Below are 16911 nucleotides of genomic sequence, written 5' to 3' on the forward strand. Positions count from 1 at the left end.
CAGACCAAGCGCCCAGGGACACAGCCACCCTAGACTTCCGGGAATGCCTGGGCTCTGCTCTGCCCCTCTGACCTCTAAACTGTTGATGTGTGTTCAGAGGTCGCCTTTAGGTATTGGATACGGACATAGCTCAGGTGGCCATCCATAGCCACCTCAGGGCCTAGTCACTTTCAAGGAAGTGTCCTTCTGTAAGGAGAGCCTGTAGGCCCCCAATGGCCACTTCTTCCCCAACTACATGAAGGCAATTCACTCCATCAAAGCACTCTGCTGCCCCATTGGACTTTACAAATGGCAACAGAAATGTCTATTTGCCCCAAACACAGCAAGAAGAAACACTCCCTTCTCACTGAGCTGGCAGCCAGATCCTGAGGCGGCGTAAATTATTAAAGTCTGAGGAGGAGGTGGACATTCTGTTTTGTCCACACAGCTACGAGTGTCGGGTTTCCCTGATGGCTAAGTGGCTGGGAACCCACTGTTTGAGTCTCACAGAAACCTGAAAATTTAAAGCAAGGGCAATGTGGGTGCCCACGCAGAGACAGAGATCTTTTGCTGTTTGTCCCTCAGCAGGGCCACTGAGGACCTGTCACGTAGCCATCTGTCTTCTCAAGGATCTCACGCGACAAGGTGTGGCTGTTCCCATCTTTACACGGTCAAAGCCCAACCAGCCAGCGATTCGCATCAACTCCAGCGTCCATTGGAGTGCAGCCTTGAAACCAGTTGCTCATGCCCTCCGGCTCTCAGTTTCCACCATGCATAACTCTCAGCAGTGAGGCAATGGCCAGCGTCACAAGTTGTCATCTGAGTAGACCCATGCTTGAGACTCTAACACCAAACTCGCGGGAGCACCACAGTCTCTGAATACAGATTGTGAAGGGTTATTTAACACAGTGTGTACCTTCTTTGGCTGTCTGAACGCCATCATCAAGTTTGCTTTCTAGAAGAGTTCACGCGTACTCACGCGTGACTCCTATTGACTATATATATCTGGCACTGCCTTCTGCCAGCTGAGTCCTGACGGGGCTGTTTCTTCTACTTCTGCCTGGGAATGTGGGAGAATCAGAGAAGTTTATGCATTCTCAGTGGTTAAGCTGTGGGGTCCTGAGATCTCAATTTGCATTTTGTGAGCATGCTAAGTTAGGTCCCGGGGGCCTTGCTATTTGACTATTAACTTGGGTCCCATTTTTGCTCAGGAGCTTTGCACATTCTACTTGGCATCTAAGGCACTTGTTCCTGAGAGCCAGCTTGACTCCTGGTGTTGTTGGTTCTCCCACAGCACAGCAAGATTTTTTTTTTTTTATCAAATGATTTCATCTTAGAAATGTCTCCTTTCCCTGTGTGTGTATATGGGTTTTGTTTTTGGCTAGGGGAACTGTAGACTCTTTGTAAAGTTTGCCAGTAAATCTCAGCTTCAACCAAGGCCAAAGAAAGAGGAAGCAGGAAAGAAAGCCTCCCTGTTTCTCCCCTTTCAGGAGAGCAGGCCTCTTTGCACTTGCCAGAGTGCTGGACGAAGGAGTGATTTCTGCGCCCACTCTGAAGGTGGAAAGACTAAGGTCTGCTGTCAGGAAGGTCCGTGCCCAAGACCCTTGGCAGAGAGAGCTGCGACCCTGGCCAGACGGACCTCGAAGCCTGACGTAGCTCCCGATTGGAGCAGCTGTAGAACCTGCCCCGCCCCCGTTCCTAACCACGCCCTGCCTTGAAGTTGCCACGGAAACGGGAAACGCGAACATGAACCGCGCAGGCGTAGGCGTAGAGTCCCTGTTGCTAGGGCCACCTGGAGGCACTCTAGTGGGAGAAGTGAGGTTCCAGAGTCCGACGCAGCAACCAGAGCGAGGAAACCCCAGTCCGTGCCTGCGCCCCTGGGGGGTGACGGCAGGGTAACCCACCTCTCCGAGCCTTTCCCTGCCCCAAGCGACAGGCTGTACTCTGTCCCTGTCCCTCCCTCCAGAGGAACCCCCACCTTCTGGGAACCTCTAGGGTTTCTCTGACCTCTGTAGTAGGCCAGCCTTCAGAGGGCAAGGAAGAGCTTCCTGGTGGGTGAAGGAAAGACAGAAAAAGGCAGCCATGTCGAACCTGTAAGTGGTGGGTCACCTGTTAGCCTCTGCCTTCTCTAGGGTGGCTTCTTCTGCTTTTCCCCCTCCACCTCACCTCCTCTCCACCGTCCTCCTCTCTCCTCCTTTTTTATCTTTTATCAAGTTCAATATGTCTCAGGATCGATTATCCCTGTCTCGCTGGCCAAGGACACTAGTCTGTTTCCCTCCTTCCTCAGAGGGAGAGTCTACCTCCAGGCCTCCATCACATGTCCATGGCTGACGGAGGCGTCTTTTCTATTGGTTGTGAATGGGTTGCTTGTGAGGTGAGAACTCCAGACCCTAAACTGCATTCCAGAAAGCTCCCAGGCCATTGCTGAGTATGTCTCTCTCACCTCCTTATAGCCTTGGCTCTGCAGTTACCCCATGCTGTGCGCATGTGGTATGGCTAACTGGAGAAAGTTCCAGGCGGAGCCTTGGTCACCACCACCCTGCAAAGCGGTAGCTCTCAATATTGTTTCCATGCAGAAGAAGAGAGTTCCCGGCACCATGCAGGGCCGTGATTCACAGCGTACATCTGTGGCCGCTGTAGACCGCAGCTCCAGGTCCGTCCAGCTTCTCTGTACTGTCTGCCAGGAAACCTAAGCCTGGGTGTTCCCAGCTCATGGAAGGAAGGGGTGAGAAGTGGGGTATGGGGAAATCAGGAGAGCAGATGGAAGCCCGTGGAGCTGGATGGAAGGCTGTTGAATATCAGGTCTAAGCCTCCTGGAGATGAAGTAGGAACTTGACAATGTGGGCCCGGGATGGTCTATATGAGACATGGAGCAAGTGCAGGTAAAAGGACCAGCAGGGAGAAGAGCTAAGTTAGCTAAGGAACTAAAGCTTCCCTCAGTGGGAAAATGGTGTGTGGAAGGAGGCCAGGCTCTGCTCTGTGCTGCTGGCGTGAGTCTGGAGAGGCAAGAGTGGAAGCCAGATTTGCAGCATAAGGTCCATGTTGGTAGCAGACAGCGGAGTGAGGTGTCGGAAAGATCATTCTGGAGACAAAGGAGAGAAGCCAATGCAGTGAAGGCCCGAGAGTTTCAGTGGATAGGGGACAGAGTGGTCACCTTGTCAGAGGGTGACTGGGTGGCCACCCTGTCAGAGGACAGGTTATACAGAGTCATTAGATGTGAAACCACTTCATTTTAGTGAACCAAAGGAATGCCTGGTGTTGAAGGAACCAAGATTGTATAGGAGGCCAGGAGTGGGCGGGTGCCACTCTTGAGAGTGAGGGCCAGTGGGAGCTCGTGCGCCAGCAGACAGCTCTGGGTACTGACTTTGCAAGCCCAAACTGAGTGTAGCTGGACATCTAGAAGGAAGGCAGAAAAAGAGTGCTCTTCCTAGGGAAGGGCGTGTGTAAGAATAACACAGAAACATCAGAGCAGTAATGTTAGCCCCTGAGGATGCGGGACTCAGAGCTGGGAGCTGGAAAGAGAGTGGGGCTGGAGGCTGTATGAATAGCCAGGAGGCCCCTAGAGCTGCACACAGCCAGGACTGAAGAGTTCCACACAGAAGGGGACCCACATTAGAGAGCACCCGCATACAAACTGCACTCTACAACACACACACACACACACAGAGAGAGAGAGAGAGAGAGAGAGAGAGAGAGAGAGAGAGAGAGAGAGAGGGAGAGAGCATGAGCATGTGGGGAAAAGCCAGGTGTCTCTCAGAGCAGGAAGTGGGAGCACACAGAAAGAGGTAACCATGAGAGGCAGGATGATCTCTGTGAGTTAGGTTCCAGCCTTGTCTACAAGAGCTAGTTCCAGGACAGGCACCAAAAACTTCAGAGAAACCCTTTCTCAAAAAATCCAAAAAAAAAGGGGGGGGGTAACCATGAACTCAGTGCGAAGGAAGGAAGGTTTATTATTGTCTGTCAGTGGCAGGAGGTAATCCCCATTTACACACTTACACACTTAGACTTCCCTAGGAAGCTCAGCTCATGGTCCCTCCCCAGTCATCAGCGGCAGGAAGAAATCTATCAAGCTAAAGAATAGCTATGTGGTCTTTCTGGGCCCTTACCTACTGCCCTCCTGACTCCAGAGTCTGTCACGTTCTAGGTTAGGTTCTCTACTCTGAAATCCATCATGGGCTTTCGAAACCACTAGGCAGTCTCAGGACTGAGATATATCTAAGTTCTCCACACCATCATACCTGTGTGCCCCAACCCCTTGGGGGGCCACCTTAGGGATGGGGATCCACTCCTGAGGATTCTTGAGCACAGGAAGTGACATGGTCTGCCTGTACCTAAATACCTTGAGAGGAAGGAGATGGCTTTATTGCACTCTCACCTTTGACCCCACCAGGCCACAACCAGCGAAGCAATCCCATGTCCACACAAAGAATTGTGTGACTGAAGCATCACCACCCTGCTCAAGGCAGGACAGAAATGTCCCACGGGGCCGGTGTTGGATAAGGGTGTGCCGGCAGCATCATAGGTTGTTTGGCGTTAAACCAAAAGAAGTCCTGGCGTGTGCTACAACAGGAGTGAACTTGCTACCCGGTGTGAGTGTAGGAAGCCACTCAGAGAGTGACTTGGGACAGACTCCGTTTGCAGACAGCTCTAGACTTACGATAGCTCAGCTTACAATCTCTCTGCTTCAGGGAGTTATCAAAAGCCGTCGGATCTAAGTAGACACTGTACTATGATGAGTTTTAGAGGTGGATCTTCTCCTGGGTTAATGATTTGTCTGGTTCTCTGGATGCTTGGCTTGGTCACTTCCTAATCAACAGAGAAACTCCCACCTCTCTGTAATGTGCCATGCTACTGAAATACGTTTTCCTTTAGGATGTGTGCAGCAGGGACAGACATATGCAGGACTGTCTAGACAAGACCAACCAAGGCACACTCAGGATTCATGGCCAAGGGCTGGGAGGAGGCAGACTCAAGAGTGACTGACTGGACTGGATTCTCTTGGAGTGATGAAAACATTCTAGAACTGGACAATGTGATGGTTGTACAGCACAGCAAATACACTAAAGACAGTGTCACGGTTGTACATACAGCACTGTAAATACACTAAAGACAGTGTGACGGTTGTACATATAGCACTGTAAATACACTAAAGACAGTGTGATGGTTGTACAACACTGTAAATACACTAAAGACAGTGTGACGGTTGTACATACAGCAAATACACTAAAGACTGTATGACAGTTGTACAGCACTGTTAATATACTAAAGCCACAGTGTCACACCCTGGAAATCAGGGTTCCTGTTGGTTTGTGAAATGTGTCTCCATGATGCTCTTGTTTGATACCTTGCTGTATCCCTGATCTCATATCATCACGGGTCCTACATGAGTGAAGGGACCAGGTACTGCGGGGATGGTACATGGGCTCATGCACACCGTGTCTATGAAAGAGGTCAGCACTCTGCAGGCTGGTGTGGCTGAGGCATGTTAGTTAGGTCCCTGGAAGGCCAGAGTGGTGGAGTGTGGCTATAGATAGATTGAAGGGATCATGGCCAGAAGCCCTAGTCTCTAGGGAGCAGGCCTGTCAGGATGCGATGGAGCCATCTTTAGTGGTAAAGAAATCCAGCCAAGACATGGTCTCACATGCTCAACTAGCACTCCGTATTTCCCTTCAGCCAGCACCATGCCTCTAGGGTTGTTGAAAGGTACAGCAGGAAGAGAGAGGAGACCAGCCCAGAGGGAGAGTCTGTGAGGCTCCGGTCACCAGGACTGTCCCTGAATCAGTGTTCCATGCCCCCTGCTGCCCTAACCCTGGCTAAAGTGGGTGCATGAGGGCATGGACTCTGTGGCGGGCACAGCCCCTACATGGGCCTGCCTAGCTGGCCCTCCCTGTCACAGCACCCACTCATCCTGCATTTCTGTTCAGTTAGGGCGTCTAGGGATCCCCATGGTGGAAGACTGAGTCCATGGATACATGAGTGGGGTCAAGTCACCCAGATCTTAGGAGGCCGCTTCCTTACAGTACTTGCCGCAGCGATAAGCAATTTGAAGTATAAGTTGCTGTGGTGGTTTAAGAATGGCCCCCATAGGTTCATGTATTTTAATATTTGTTCCCGGTTGGTGGAACTATTGGGAAGGATGAGGAGGTGTGGCCTTGTGGGAGGAAGAGTGTCACAGGAGGCAGGATTTGAGGTCTCAAAAGCCCATGTCATTCCCAGTTAGCTCCTCTACTTCCTACTTGCTGATGAAATATAAATTCTCAGCTACTGCTCCAACCCCATGCCTCCCTGCCCTGGGCCACACTCTTCACCATGATGGTCACAGACTCTAACACTCTGGAACCATGAGTACAGTGACATTTTGTTTATGTTTTAATAAATAAAGCTTGCCTGAAGATCGGAGGATAAAACTAAACCACTAGAGGCCAGGCAGTGGTGTCACACACCTTTAATCCCAGGATTTAGGGGACAGAGGCAAATGGATATCTGTGAGTTCAAGGCCACCCTGGGCTACACAAGATCAGTGCAGAAACAGATCCAGGTGGTGGTGGTTCGCATTTTTAATCCCAGTACTAGGGAGTCATGCCTTTAATCCCAGCACTAAAGGAAATATAAGACAGGAGGAGACAGAGGCTCGGGTCTCAGTCTGCAGTCTCCCAGCCTTGGTAGAGGTAAGACTTCTCTAGTGGCTTGGCTGTTTTGCTTTTCTGATCTTCACCTTGAGCCCCAATATCTGTCTCTGGGTTTTTATTATTCATGCTACACATGAGCCTTTTCTAAGTTTCTTTGGCCACAGTTTGTTATGGTAATAGAAAACGTAATAAGACATTTACCTTCATCTTTTATTGTTTATTCCATCCCCACATTAAAATTATGATATTTACTCCCAGTTTATTATTTCTGGGTTCTTGTTCATGTTGCATTTGCCTATCAGCCCCCAGACTTTGCTGTTTTTATGTTTGGTGTCTTCGAGCAGGAGCAGATCACCCCTTCTGTTTGTTCTCGACTCCTGCACTCTAAAATGCTTTTCAACTGGATCTGCATAGCCCCCCAGTGTTCTTTAATGCCCTTTATTTGAGCTGGGTTATAGGTGAGATTTCTCTTTTTATTCTCATGCTTTTATTTATTTGGGTGTTGTCTGAGCCTTGCTGTTTTAATCAACATCATTATTGTTACTGATTTCCTTGCATTTGGCAGTTAGGCCATTTCAGAGAGCAGTGTTAGAAGGTTGTTGTTGTTGTCAATATCTTCCTCCCTCCTCCTTTACTCCAAATTTCCAGGGTCATGTTGCTCCTGTTTCCCTGATGAGGATGCAGTGGTCCTTAGATTCAGCATCCTGTAGCAACTATCACTTTTGTGTGCACAGGGCATCTTCACTCAGGAATGGGCTGTCTATCAGTTTGCTGAGTATTTTCTCAAATGCTGGCAACTGCCCTGCGGTTTTGACATCCTGTAGCTGTGAGTGGTCAGGGGCTCCTGCATGCCGAGCCACAGTCCTTCCGAGATTCACCCTGCCTTCTTAGAGATGCTTTTCTTCTGGCTGTATTTGGTTTGCTGTGTGGAGCTTCAGATCTGAGTTTGGAACAGAATCAGCCTGTGTGTCTGCTGGCTGAGGCCCCAAGCCCTAGTTTGTCCCAAAATAAATCCTGCGATGTTTGTGTGTTTGATGCTATCAGCTGCTGGTGTGCTCCACCTATGGTGTCTCAGGCCAATGACCATCTTAAGTTGTGTTCTGCTCAGAGTCCGGAAGTCTGGGCTTTGGTGACACGACCTCCTTCTGACTTCACACCTTCCTGACTTAGCATTCTCCAGGTGGATGAGCAGCCCTAGCTGCTCCTGTCCGGGCCTGACATCACCTTTGACTTGTTCATCTGTGCTTCCCCCGTCTTCCCCCACTATCGCTTATCTTTCTGAGGTGTGAACACACAGATGCCGAAAGTCGGGTACCCCAGGTGCTCTGAGCGGGTGCACGTTGCTTCTGCGGTTCTTGCTCTTCCCTGGACGGTAACTGCCTCTGGTCAGTTACCGCTGCCATTCACCAAGTATGTGGGCACTGGGATGTCCTGCAGCAGTCACGGCTCAGGCTTCCTGACAGCACTGCTCTCCTCTGTGAGAAGCTATCTAGCCCTTTCACTAGTAGAGTCCTCTAACCGTTGCTGAAGTTTTAGGAGTGTGGCGCTTGCACACACTGCGGATGGTGTGCCGGATGCCACTCAGTGGGGTGGGAGGGAGGAAAAGCTCTGACTTGGGATTCACGCAGTCTTTACGTCTCATAGTGGCCTTGTGTCTGTGCCCCTAACTATTCACACTGGCTTTCCTCCTGACAAGCAGGAAACATAAAGCTTAGAGGGCAGCAAGGAGCCCGAAAGCCAGCACACCCAGACATGGTGTGCCCTCACACCCTGTGACTTGAGCCATAGCTTCTGAATGCTCTGGTTTCCTCACATCAGAAGGGTACTGTGAGGATGCCATGCACTGTTATATGGAAAGCTCTCAGAAGAGTGGCTCAAGGCATATACATTAAGTAACCTCTATCACCATTAATTCACCACTGTCATTGTCACGGTCATCATCATTGTGATCGTGACATCATTACCAATATGACTATCATCAACCACTACCAATATCATTAGCCACTGTCACCACCACCATTACCGTCATCATCACCATCACAATCATCACCATCATACCACTGGATGCCAGAGCTGCCCTGGAAGAGGGGAGACCCAGAGGCTTCTGAGGGGGCTGGAAAGGAGCTTTGACTGTAGAGCTGTGTCAGGCCATGTGATTCCTAGCCCTGTTTATGACACACTCCAGGGAACAGGTGGCTAAGTGACTCCAGTTCCAGCAGAAAATGACACACGCAAACTGATAGCTGGAGACCAGGCGCTAGGACACCTGAAAAGTGTTTGGACTGGAGCCACAAGGGCGTCAAAGACCACAAGCTCTGACTTCTCCGAGTCAGGGGACACGGCTGTCCTTTCCAGAGCCGCCCTCAGCCCAGACACCCGTGATGTCTAGCTGATCTCATTCCGAGTTCTTAGGTATAAAAGGCCAAAGTTTGGGAAGGGGAAATCTCTCCCATAATTATTTCGGTCTGAAAAAGGGATATTATGCAAATCTCAAGGTAGAATCAACAGAGACAAGAGACAGGGATGGTACAGTGCCCTGGTAGCTCCTTTGGTGAATGATATCTCCAGCCTTCAGCTGCCCTCCAGCCCAGGGAGGGCATGGAACTGCATTTCATACATTCATCCAGCAAACTTCTGGTTGTGTAGACTCCATCTAGTATGTGGGGCAAGAGGACCCAGCAGACCCAGAGCCCGTCAGACCCTGGCTTCTCATATGCTGACGTGACTCTAGGGACAGCAACTGTTGTCTTTAGCTATGGTTCATCTACACTTTCTCACCTCTGTGTGAAGCAGTTTGGTGACTACCCTACAGTTATTCACTGCTCCTTGGTGGGCTATCTCTAGATTTTTGCTATTTTCTTAGATATTTTTTGTTTTATGTGTATTAGTGTTTGTCTTTATGCATGTGTGTGTACCATCTGCATGCAATGTGCAATGCCCACTGCGGGCAGAAGTGGGCATCAGTTCTCCTGGAGCTGGAATTACAGAAGGCTGTGAGCTGTCATATGGGTGCTGAAACTGAACCCAGCTCCTCTGCCAGAGCAGCTAGTACTCTTAACCACGGAGCCACCGACCTCAGACGTCTGCTCTTCTTGTCTTTAAAAATACTGGGGCTGGGGGCTGGAGAGATGGCTCAGAGGTTAAGAGCATTGCCTGCTCTTCCAAAGGTCCTGAGTTCAATTCCCAGCAACCACATGGTGGCTCACAACCATCTGTAATGGGGTCTGGTGCCCTCTTCTGGCCTGCTGGCATACACACAGACAGAATATTGTATACATAATAAATAAAAAAAAATACTGGGGCTGGAGGCTGGAGCCAACAAAGTGTTGGCTTGCAAGTAGGCAGACCTGAGTTTATTAAAGAGGGGAGGAAGCTGGATATGGTGATGCCCCCTTACACTTCCAGCACTAAGGAGGTAGAGAAGGGGGAATTCTGGGGACTCACTGGCCAGTCAGTCCAGACTACTGGATGAATTTCCAGGCCAGTGAACTCCTGAGTCAATAAACAAGGTTGTTGCCTCCTGAGAAATGACATGGTGGTTGGCCTTTGACCTCCACACACCTGTATGCATGCATGCATGCACGTGTGCACGCGCGTGCACACAAACACACACATCAAGATTCCTAAAGGCTAAGGATATATTTTAGTAGGAGAGTACTAAACATGCCCAAAGCCCTGAATTCTTTCCCCAGCACAGAAAAAAAAATATATTGCTACAATTATACTTGTTACATAGTCATAAAATTTTATCCACAAAGTCTGCACACATCCAACTTTACAAGACAATGTGGAATTACTTTCCAAAATGGTAGTTTCATTATAAACTCTATCATATATACATATATACATTTAAATCAGTTAAGATAAGTTCATTGGTCTGGTTATAGATTGCTTTATTTAAATTAGTGCAGAAACACTGGCTTTACAGACATATTGAAGAGTTATTATATTATTTATAATGAGTATTTTAAAAACTATTTACTAATCATAGTAATGCTTGTTTAAAATAATGGGTTTGTCAAAACACTGTAAGTTGTCCAGAAAACGTTCCAGCCACTTACCGTGTCCTGAGCTCGCTCCTGCCTGTGTTCTGTCTTATGACGCCGGTACATGTGTCCAGTGGGGTAAAGTTTATATATGAGGTCTCTAAACTCCATGTCTTCCTCCAGCATGTACAATAAAATGTGGCACCAGACCCAAGAGGCCCTCAATTCTCTGCTTGACAAGGAGTCTCAGAAGATGACCGAACCACAAAGAAACAAAGTCTTAGTTTTCCAGATGTTAGCCACCTTCTACATAAAGTATGTGCAGATCTTCAGGAACATGGAGAATGTCTACGACCAGATCGTCCATCCACAGAAGCGCATGCTGATTCGCAAGGTCCTGGATGGAGTGATGGGCCGCATTCTGGAACTGAAGAACGAGATGGTAGAGTTGGAGCTGACAGAGTTCCATTATTTTGACGATATCTTACAGGACCTGAAGTTGGCGCCGGTAAGATTTTGTTATTATTTCCCTCTTTAGGCTTTTGTTGTAAATGAGACACTTAAGGCTGGGTCCCATTGTCTACAGACTCCTTAGCCATGCTTGCACATGACAACCTTGTTGAATTAAAAGCCTGACCACTCTCTTCACTTAAACCTCACCAGTATGAGGAAGCCTTTGGTTACTTCCTTGTCTGGGTGGGCCAATCTTGGCGCAGCTCGGGGGTCTGACATTGAAGTCCTGTTATCATCACAGAGATGCCACAATGTCACGATGGTTGAAATGGAGTTAGTTGACTGACCTTCTCACAAATACCCCATAGCCCAAAGGCTCCCATTTTCTCTGGGCCATGCCACCAACTCTCTGGTCCACAATGTCCTTCTGCCTGTGTTACTCCATCGTCACTTGGATGATGGTCTTGAATGGCCGGGACCTGTGCCCAGCTGAATGAATGTCTTCCTTTGCTTTGGGTCAGTACTAACCCTGTACGTTTATATCTATGGCCTTTGTTCTTTAGGTTCTGTAGGAGGAGGTAACCCTCTTTATCACCCAGGGAGTCTCCCTCTGTCACCTGGTGACCTGGGCACCTCCTGTGGTCACTCAGCCCCTGCCACTGAACCTTTCCCTGCCTGCTGACAGACATTTGCCTGAAGTTTTTCTAATATCCTGAGTGGATGGACTTTCAAGGGCCACTAGACATCTCATTTCTTCCAGTGTAGGCCCTGTGAGCTCACCCTCTATTTTGAAAGGGTGATTCCCTCAGGTAAAGTTAAGAAGAGAAAATGTCTTTACCACAGGGCTTAATGTTTCTTCACTTTGAAAATATTTTGACTTTTGGAAAGGCCATTCCTTTTTCTGGTGAAGATTCTTCTAATATTGGTATCTGATGACGTCAGAATAGACTAAAAAGAGCAATTGGAACGAGTCAAGGCATTCCAGAATTCGCACGTGCCTTCCTGCATTTCTAAGAACAAAAGTCAGCCGCCAGATGCAGTCAGGTGTGCTTGATGTCCGCCCCCCCCTCCCCCGCGCCCTGTCCTGGTGAAAAGAGGAAGAACAACCTGGGCCAAATGTGTATTGCTTTTTATTGAATTACAGTTTAAATTTAATTAGTAAGGTGACATTCAATGTCTAAATCTAATTTCAAGGCTATTAAACAGTTACAGTCTAAAGAGGTTTGGGGACCCACGTGCTGGGCTACCTCCATTTTCCCTGCTATTTACACTGCCCCAACCTTCAGCTGGTCACCGTCCTTACAACTAGGAAGTGCTGCGGCTGTGAGAAGCCAGCTGTGCCCAGGGAGGAAAGGGGTGATGGGAGCAGCCATCTCCCAGAAGTCTGTGCTGTAGGATGACATCAACAGTGTTTTCCTCCAGCCTTGGAACTGATGGACAAGCCGTATGATGTCTTTGACATGCAGGGGCCAGAACACTGGACCAGCAGTAGCATTCGGGTTCCGTGAAGAGTGTCCTGGCAAAGAAGCAAGCCTTAGGAATATTCCAGGAATTGGGATGGACCATTCCAGCCAGTATCCTCTTGGTCACTGTGGTCATTCTCTCACGTAGTCCATGATCCTTGCTGTTTTTCTGGCCAGCCCCAAACTGTTTGTATGGTAGGACTTAAGTCCTCACCACAGAGACCAGGACACCAGGGAAACTGTATCCCTCCCTGAGAGAATCTGAAGCCAGATAATGATGGTATCTGCCTCTGGTCTCAACTGGCCTCCCAAGCTGGCAGCTGAAAGTTGTGAAGAATGGAGCAAGGAGAGCTACTAGAGCCAGAGAAAGCTGGGGAGGAAAAGCAGGGCATCTTTATTCCCCCACCCTTGCCTTGGCCCTGTGACTTCCCCAAAATGCTTCTGTTGTGCCCAGATTGCGGAGTCTCCCCAAAATCAACAAGGACACCAAGTCCCGCATCTAAAAGTAAAGAGCTTTTATTCTTATTCAAGTTTGAACTCAGACTCTCCATGTGTTCAATGCATTAGCACAATCAGAGATCCCTGAGCGCATTTGGGGTGGGGTTTTTATAGTAGAGGTTGGACTGAGGGATTTCTAAGGTTCAGGATCCCTGATTGGCTGACATTTGTCTAGGGATGCCCTGGTGAAAAGGGGATGGGTGTGTGGACTAAGGAACTCCAGGTGATCCTATCTACAATGGTTGGTGTTTTCTTTGGATGCTGATTGGCTGACATTTGTCTAGGGATGTCCTGGTGAAAAGAGGAGGGGTGTGTGCTGACTAAGGAACTCCAGACGATCCTATCTACAATGGTTGGTGTTTTCTTTGGATGCTGATTTGTTCATTCCTGGGGGGTGACTTGATGGTCTCAGTTTGTGGTCTTTTCTGGAGTCAGGTGTTGCCTTAGGGTAAACTGAGACTCAGGCCTACTTTCTGGTTGGTCTCTATAGAGCCTTTCTTGGCAGGTGTGTACAAAGCTGCCCTAGGGCCTACATGTCCATAAGTAACTACTGGGATTTGAACTCAGGTCTTCATGCTGTGCAGCAAACACTCTGACCCACTGAACCTTCTCTCTACCCGACCCCCAAGCAAGTGTCGGTGATTCACTCATCCTACCATAATTCTAGGTGGATTTGAGTCCTGGCATCCTAATGAAATGGTCTTGCGTGTATTCTCTCTTCTTCAGCAACAGCTGGATGTCCCCATACCCAGGTATTTTTTGAAGGAGAGGCTAGAAGTCATAGAAGGAAGAGAGAAGAACCTCGCTCGGATCTTAAATGAATGTGGATTGGACCTTCCCAAAACGGTTTGTATCATTTTAACAGATGTCGTTCATTGTCTGTAAAACCTCCTCCTCCACACCCCCGACTGTCTGGGAAACATTTGCCTTATTCTCAGGTAGAGAAAAGTGCCTCCCCTCTGCTATATGAGGTCTATAAGAGATTATGTAACTTTGGGGGTGATTGTTAGGGATTTGTTATGCTTGCTTTATGTGAAATAAAAATCAAATGATAATGCCTTGTGCCTTACATTGGGAGCCATTAAGAATGAGCCCGTTACCAGCTGGCCTTTTCCTCTCTGATTCACCAGGTAAAGTCAGAACATAAACCCACCAAGTTCAGAATTCCCACACTCAAAGCTTACTGTGTGTTCTCAGTTGCTCTCTAGCCTTTTATGAGTTCTGAGTGACATTTGGATCACCTAGAAAGACTGCCACTGGAAAAAGAAAGGCCTGGAAGAGGTCTGAGGGAGTAAAGGGTTTTGCACACAGGCATGAGGACCCGAGTTCAAACCCCCAGACCCCTTGTAAAGCTGGATGCTGCAGCAAATGCACCTCTGTCCCTGCAGGGACACTCTCTTCCATGATGCTCCTCATTCTTGTACGGCTCCCTCCCCTGCTTTCAGGACAACAGTGGCCTCACCTCGATCCCATTCAGGTCTCCATGGGCCTCTAAAGACTCCCAAAAACCTTGCTTACGTTTGTCTGCCCCCTAAAAATGGCACACTCCAAGTACCTAGCCCTGTTGTTACATACCCCACCTGAGACCCCACAGTCTGCAGCATGAACCTAAATTCTTTTGTTTATGTGTGTGTGTGTTGTTCACATGCATACAAGTGCATGTATGTGCACTTGTATGTTGAGTGTATTTCTCAATCAGTCTTTACATTATTTTCTGATATTGATGCATATACATGCAACAATTGTAATTACATTATAATGAGATATATATATTCTCACCCCCCCCCCGACCTGGAGCTCACTTATTCATAGACTGGTTGGCCACTGTGCCAAAGATCCAGTTGCCTATGCCGCACATGCACCCCCCTGCACTGGGGTTCCTGACACACAGAGTCACACCCAGCCTTTTAGCTGAGTGCTAGAAATTCAAACTCAGTTCCTCAGCTTTGAGAGTGACTGGGTCCCAGGCCCCACCTTTTCGCACACAGGTGCAAACAGTCCTGAGTGGTTTAGCGTCCTCATCACTGGTCAGTCTGCAGAGGGAGGGACGCGTGAGTCCTCTTCTCAGAAGACAGTTTCCATCGCTTTTTCTCCCATTAAGCAAATGATGGGATTTGCAGCATCAATCGGTATGTCTGATGGACATTTCTGGTCATCTCAGCTCTAATTTGCTATGGAACTAAACTTTTGGGGTGCCACTTAGCTTTCTGTTTGGAAGGATCGTGGTCTGGCCTTTGGGGGCTAACCTTGGTTATTAACTTCTCACGCCTGGGAAGAGGGAACCTCAACAGAGAAATTGCTTCCATCAGATTGGCCTGTGGACATGTCTATGAGGATTTTCTTTGTTTTTACAAAGGATATTTGGTTGGGCTTGGTTTTTTGAGAATTTTGTATGTGAGCCCCATGTTTAAATGGCTTCCCACAAGCTCTTCCTGTGACTCTGCCTCCTTTCAAATTTATGGTCTCAACTTTAGTTACTATTGTTGCTTATAAATACATATACATTATATATATTATATGTAATTGTATGCAGTTATATAATGTGCATATGATATAAATAAATGATTATATATTTATATTTCATTATAATGTAATTACAATTGTTGTATGTATATGCATAGACATTATATATTCTATGTAATTGTATATAATTGTATGGTGTATATATAATATTTTATAATTTATTATAAAATAATGAATATATGTATATATAGTATATATGTATATATATATATATATATAAAATCTACAACCTACTAAGTCCATTTAACATTGCTCATGTGTACGTGTGTTCTGAGATGACCACTTGAGACTGGGCATCCTATTTGGAAACTTGTCCCTGGAAGAAACTAATTCTCCCTCCCTTAGTAATGTGAGGGCATTTCCTTGATTGCTAGCTGTAGGAGATCCCCGCCCACAGTGGGTGGTAGCATCCCTCAGCAGATGGGCCTAGGCTTTACAGAAAGGTAGCTGTCGGGGAGCCTGGAAGCAAGCCAGTACTGCGTGCCTCTGTGCCTCTGTGGTGTTTGCTCCATGCTCCTGACCTGAACTCCTGCCCTGGCTTCCCCTGATGATGAACTGAAACTTAGAAAGTGAAAATGAGCCCTGTCCTCTCCGAGCTGCTTTGGTCACGGTGTTTGTCACAGCAACAGAAAGGCAAGCTAGAACACAGTCCTTAAGTCAGAATCACAGTTCGCTGCTGCCGTAGTATAGTATACAGTTGGCAGCAAGCACAGTTCACTGCTGCTGTAGTATAGTATACAGTTGGCAGCAAGCACAGTTCACTGCTGCCGTAGTATAGTATACAGTTGGCAGCAAGCACCTTTGCGTGCTAAGCCCATCTTGCTGGTCCAGTTCAACATCTATAAATATTGATTTGCCTATTTTTTTTTTTATTTTTGCAGAAATATACTGTAAAGAGCCTAGCATTTGAAGAGGCTATTAAATTGATCCAGATCGCGGAGCGAGCAAGGCAGGGCCGCCTCAGGGCAATGTTCATGAGGCAGATCTTCCTCCAGGAGTGCAGAGCCAAGGAGATCAAGCTGCTGGGCCACAAACTAGCTGACACCAGTCTGGCTGCTCTGCAGATTCAGAAAGTATGAATGTGGGGGCGCTTCTGGGTTGGGGGTGGGAGGGGCAGAAAACATGTTTCAGCCTTTCGGCTGAGCTCTGAAATTCAAAACCCAAAGCTCTACCTATAAGAAAGCTGTGTTGAGTTAGTAAACCCACAAAGATTTATTGGCTTACCCTAGAGAACCATCGTCTTGTTTTTATTTTGTTTGTTGTAAACTAGGAAGTTTAAGATGCAGAACACTGTGTCCAAAGACTTCCAAAAGGGCCCCCCGATAACTGTTGGAAAGAATGTTGCTAGGAGCTTGCAAGGAGGTAAACCCACAATGAGGT

General features: G+C 47.9%; 1 protein-coding gene across 1 annotated transcript in view; it reads left to right on the top strand.

The window, feature by feature from the left end:
- Window positions 1-1800: 1800 nt before the first annotated feature.
- Iqca1 (IQ motif containing with AAA domain 1) overlaps window positions 1801-16911 on the top strand; it is a 122062-nt gene continuing 106951 nt past the window's right edge. The window contains exons 1-4 of the mRNA XM_057761984.1: window positions 1801-2072; window positions 10778-11102; window positions 13735-13854; window positions 16413-16604. Of these exons, the coding sequence (XP_057617967.1) occupies window positions 2062-2072; window positions 10778-11102; window positions 13735-13854; window positions 16413-16604 (648 nt within the window). The 5' untranslated portion in view covers window positions 1801-2061. The remainder of the gene's footprint in view (window positions 2073-10777; window positions 11103-13734; window positions 13855-16412; window positions 16605-16911) is intronic.

The sequence above is a fragment of the Chionomys nivalis genome, chromosome 2, assembly GCF_950005125.1.
Source record: "Chionomys nivalis chromosome 2, mChiNiv1.1, whole genome shotgun sequence".
NCBI lineage: Eukaryota > Metazoa > Chordata > Mammalia > Rodentia > Cricetidae > Chionomys > Chionomys nivalis.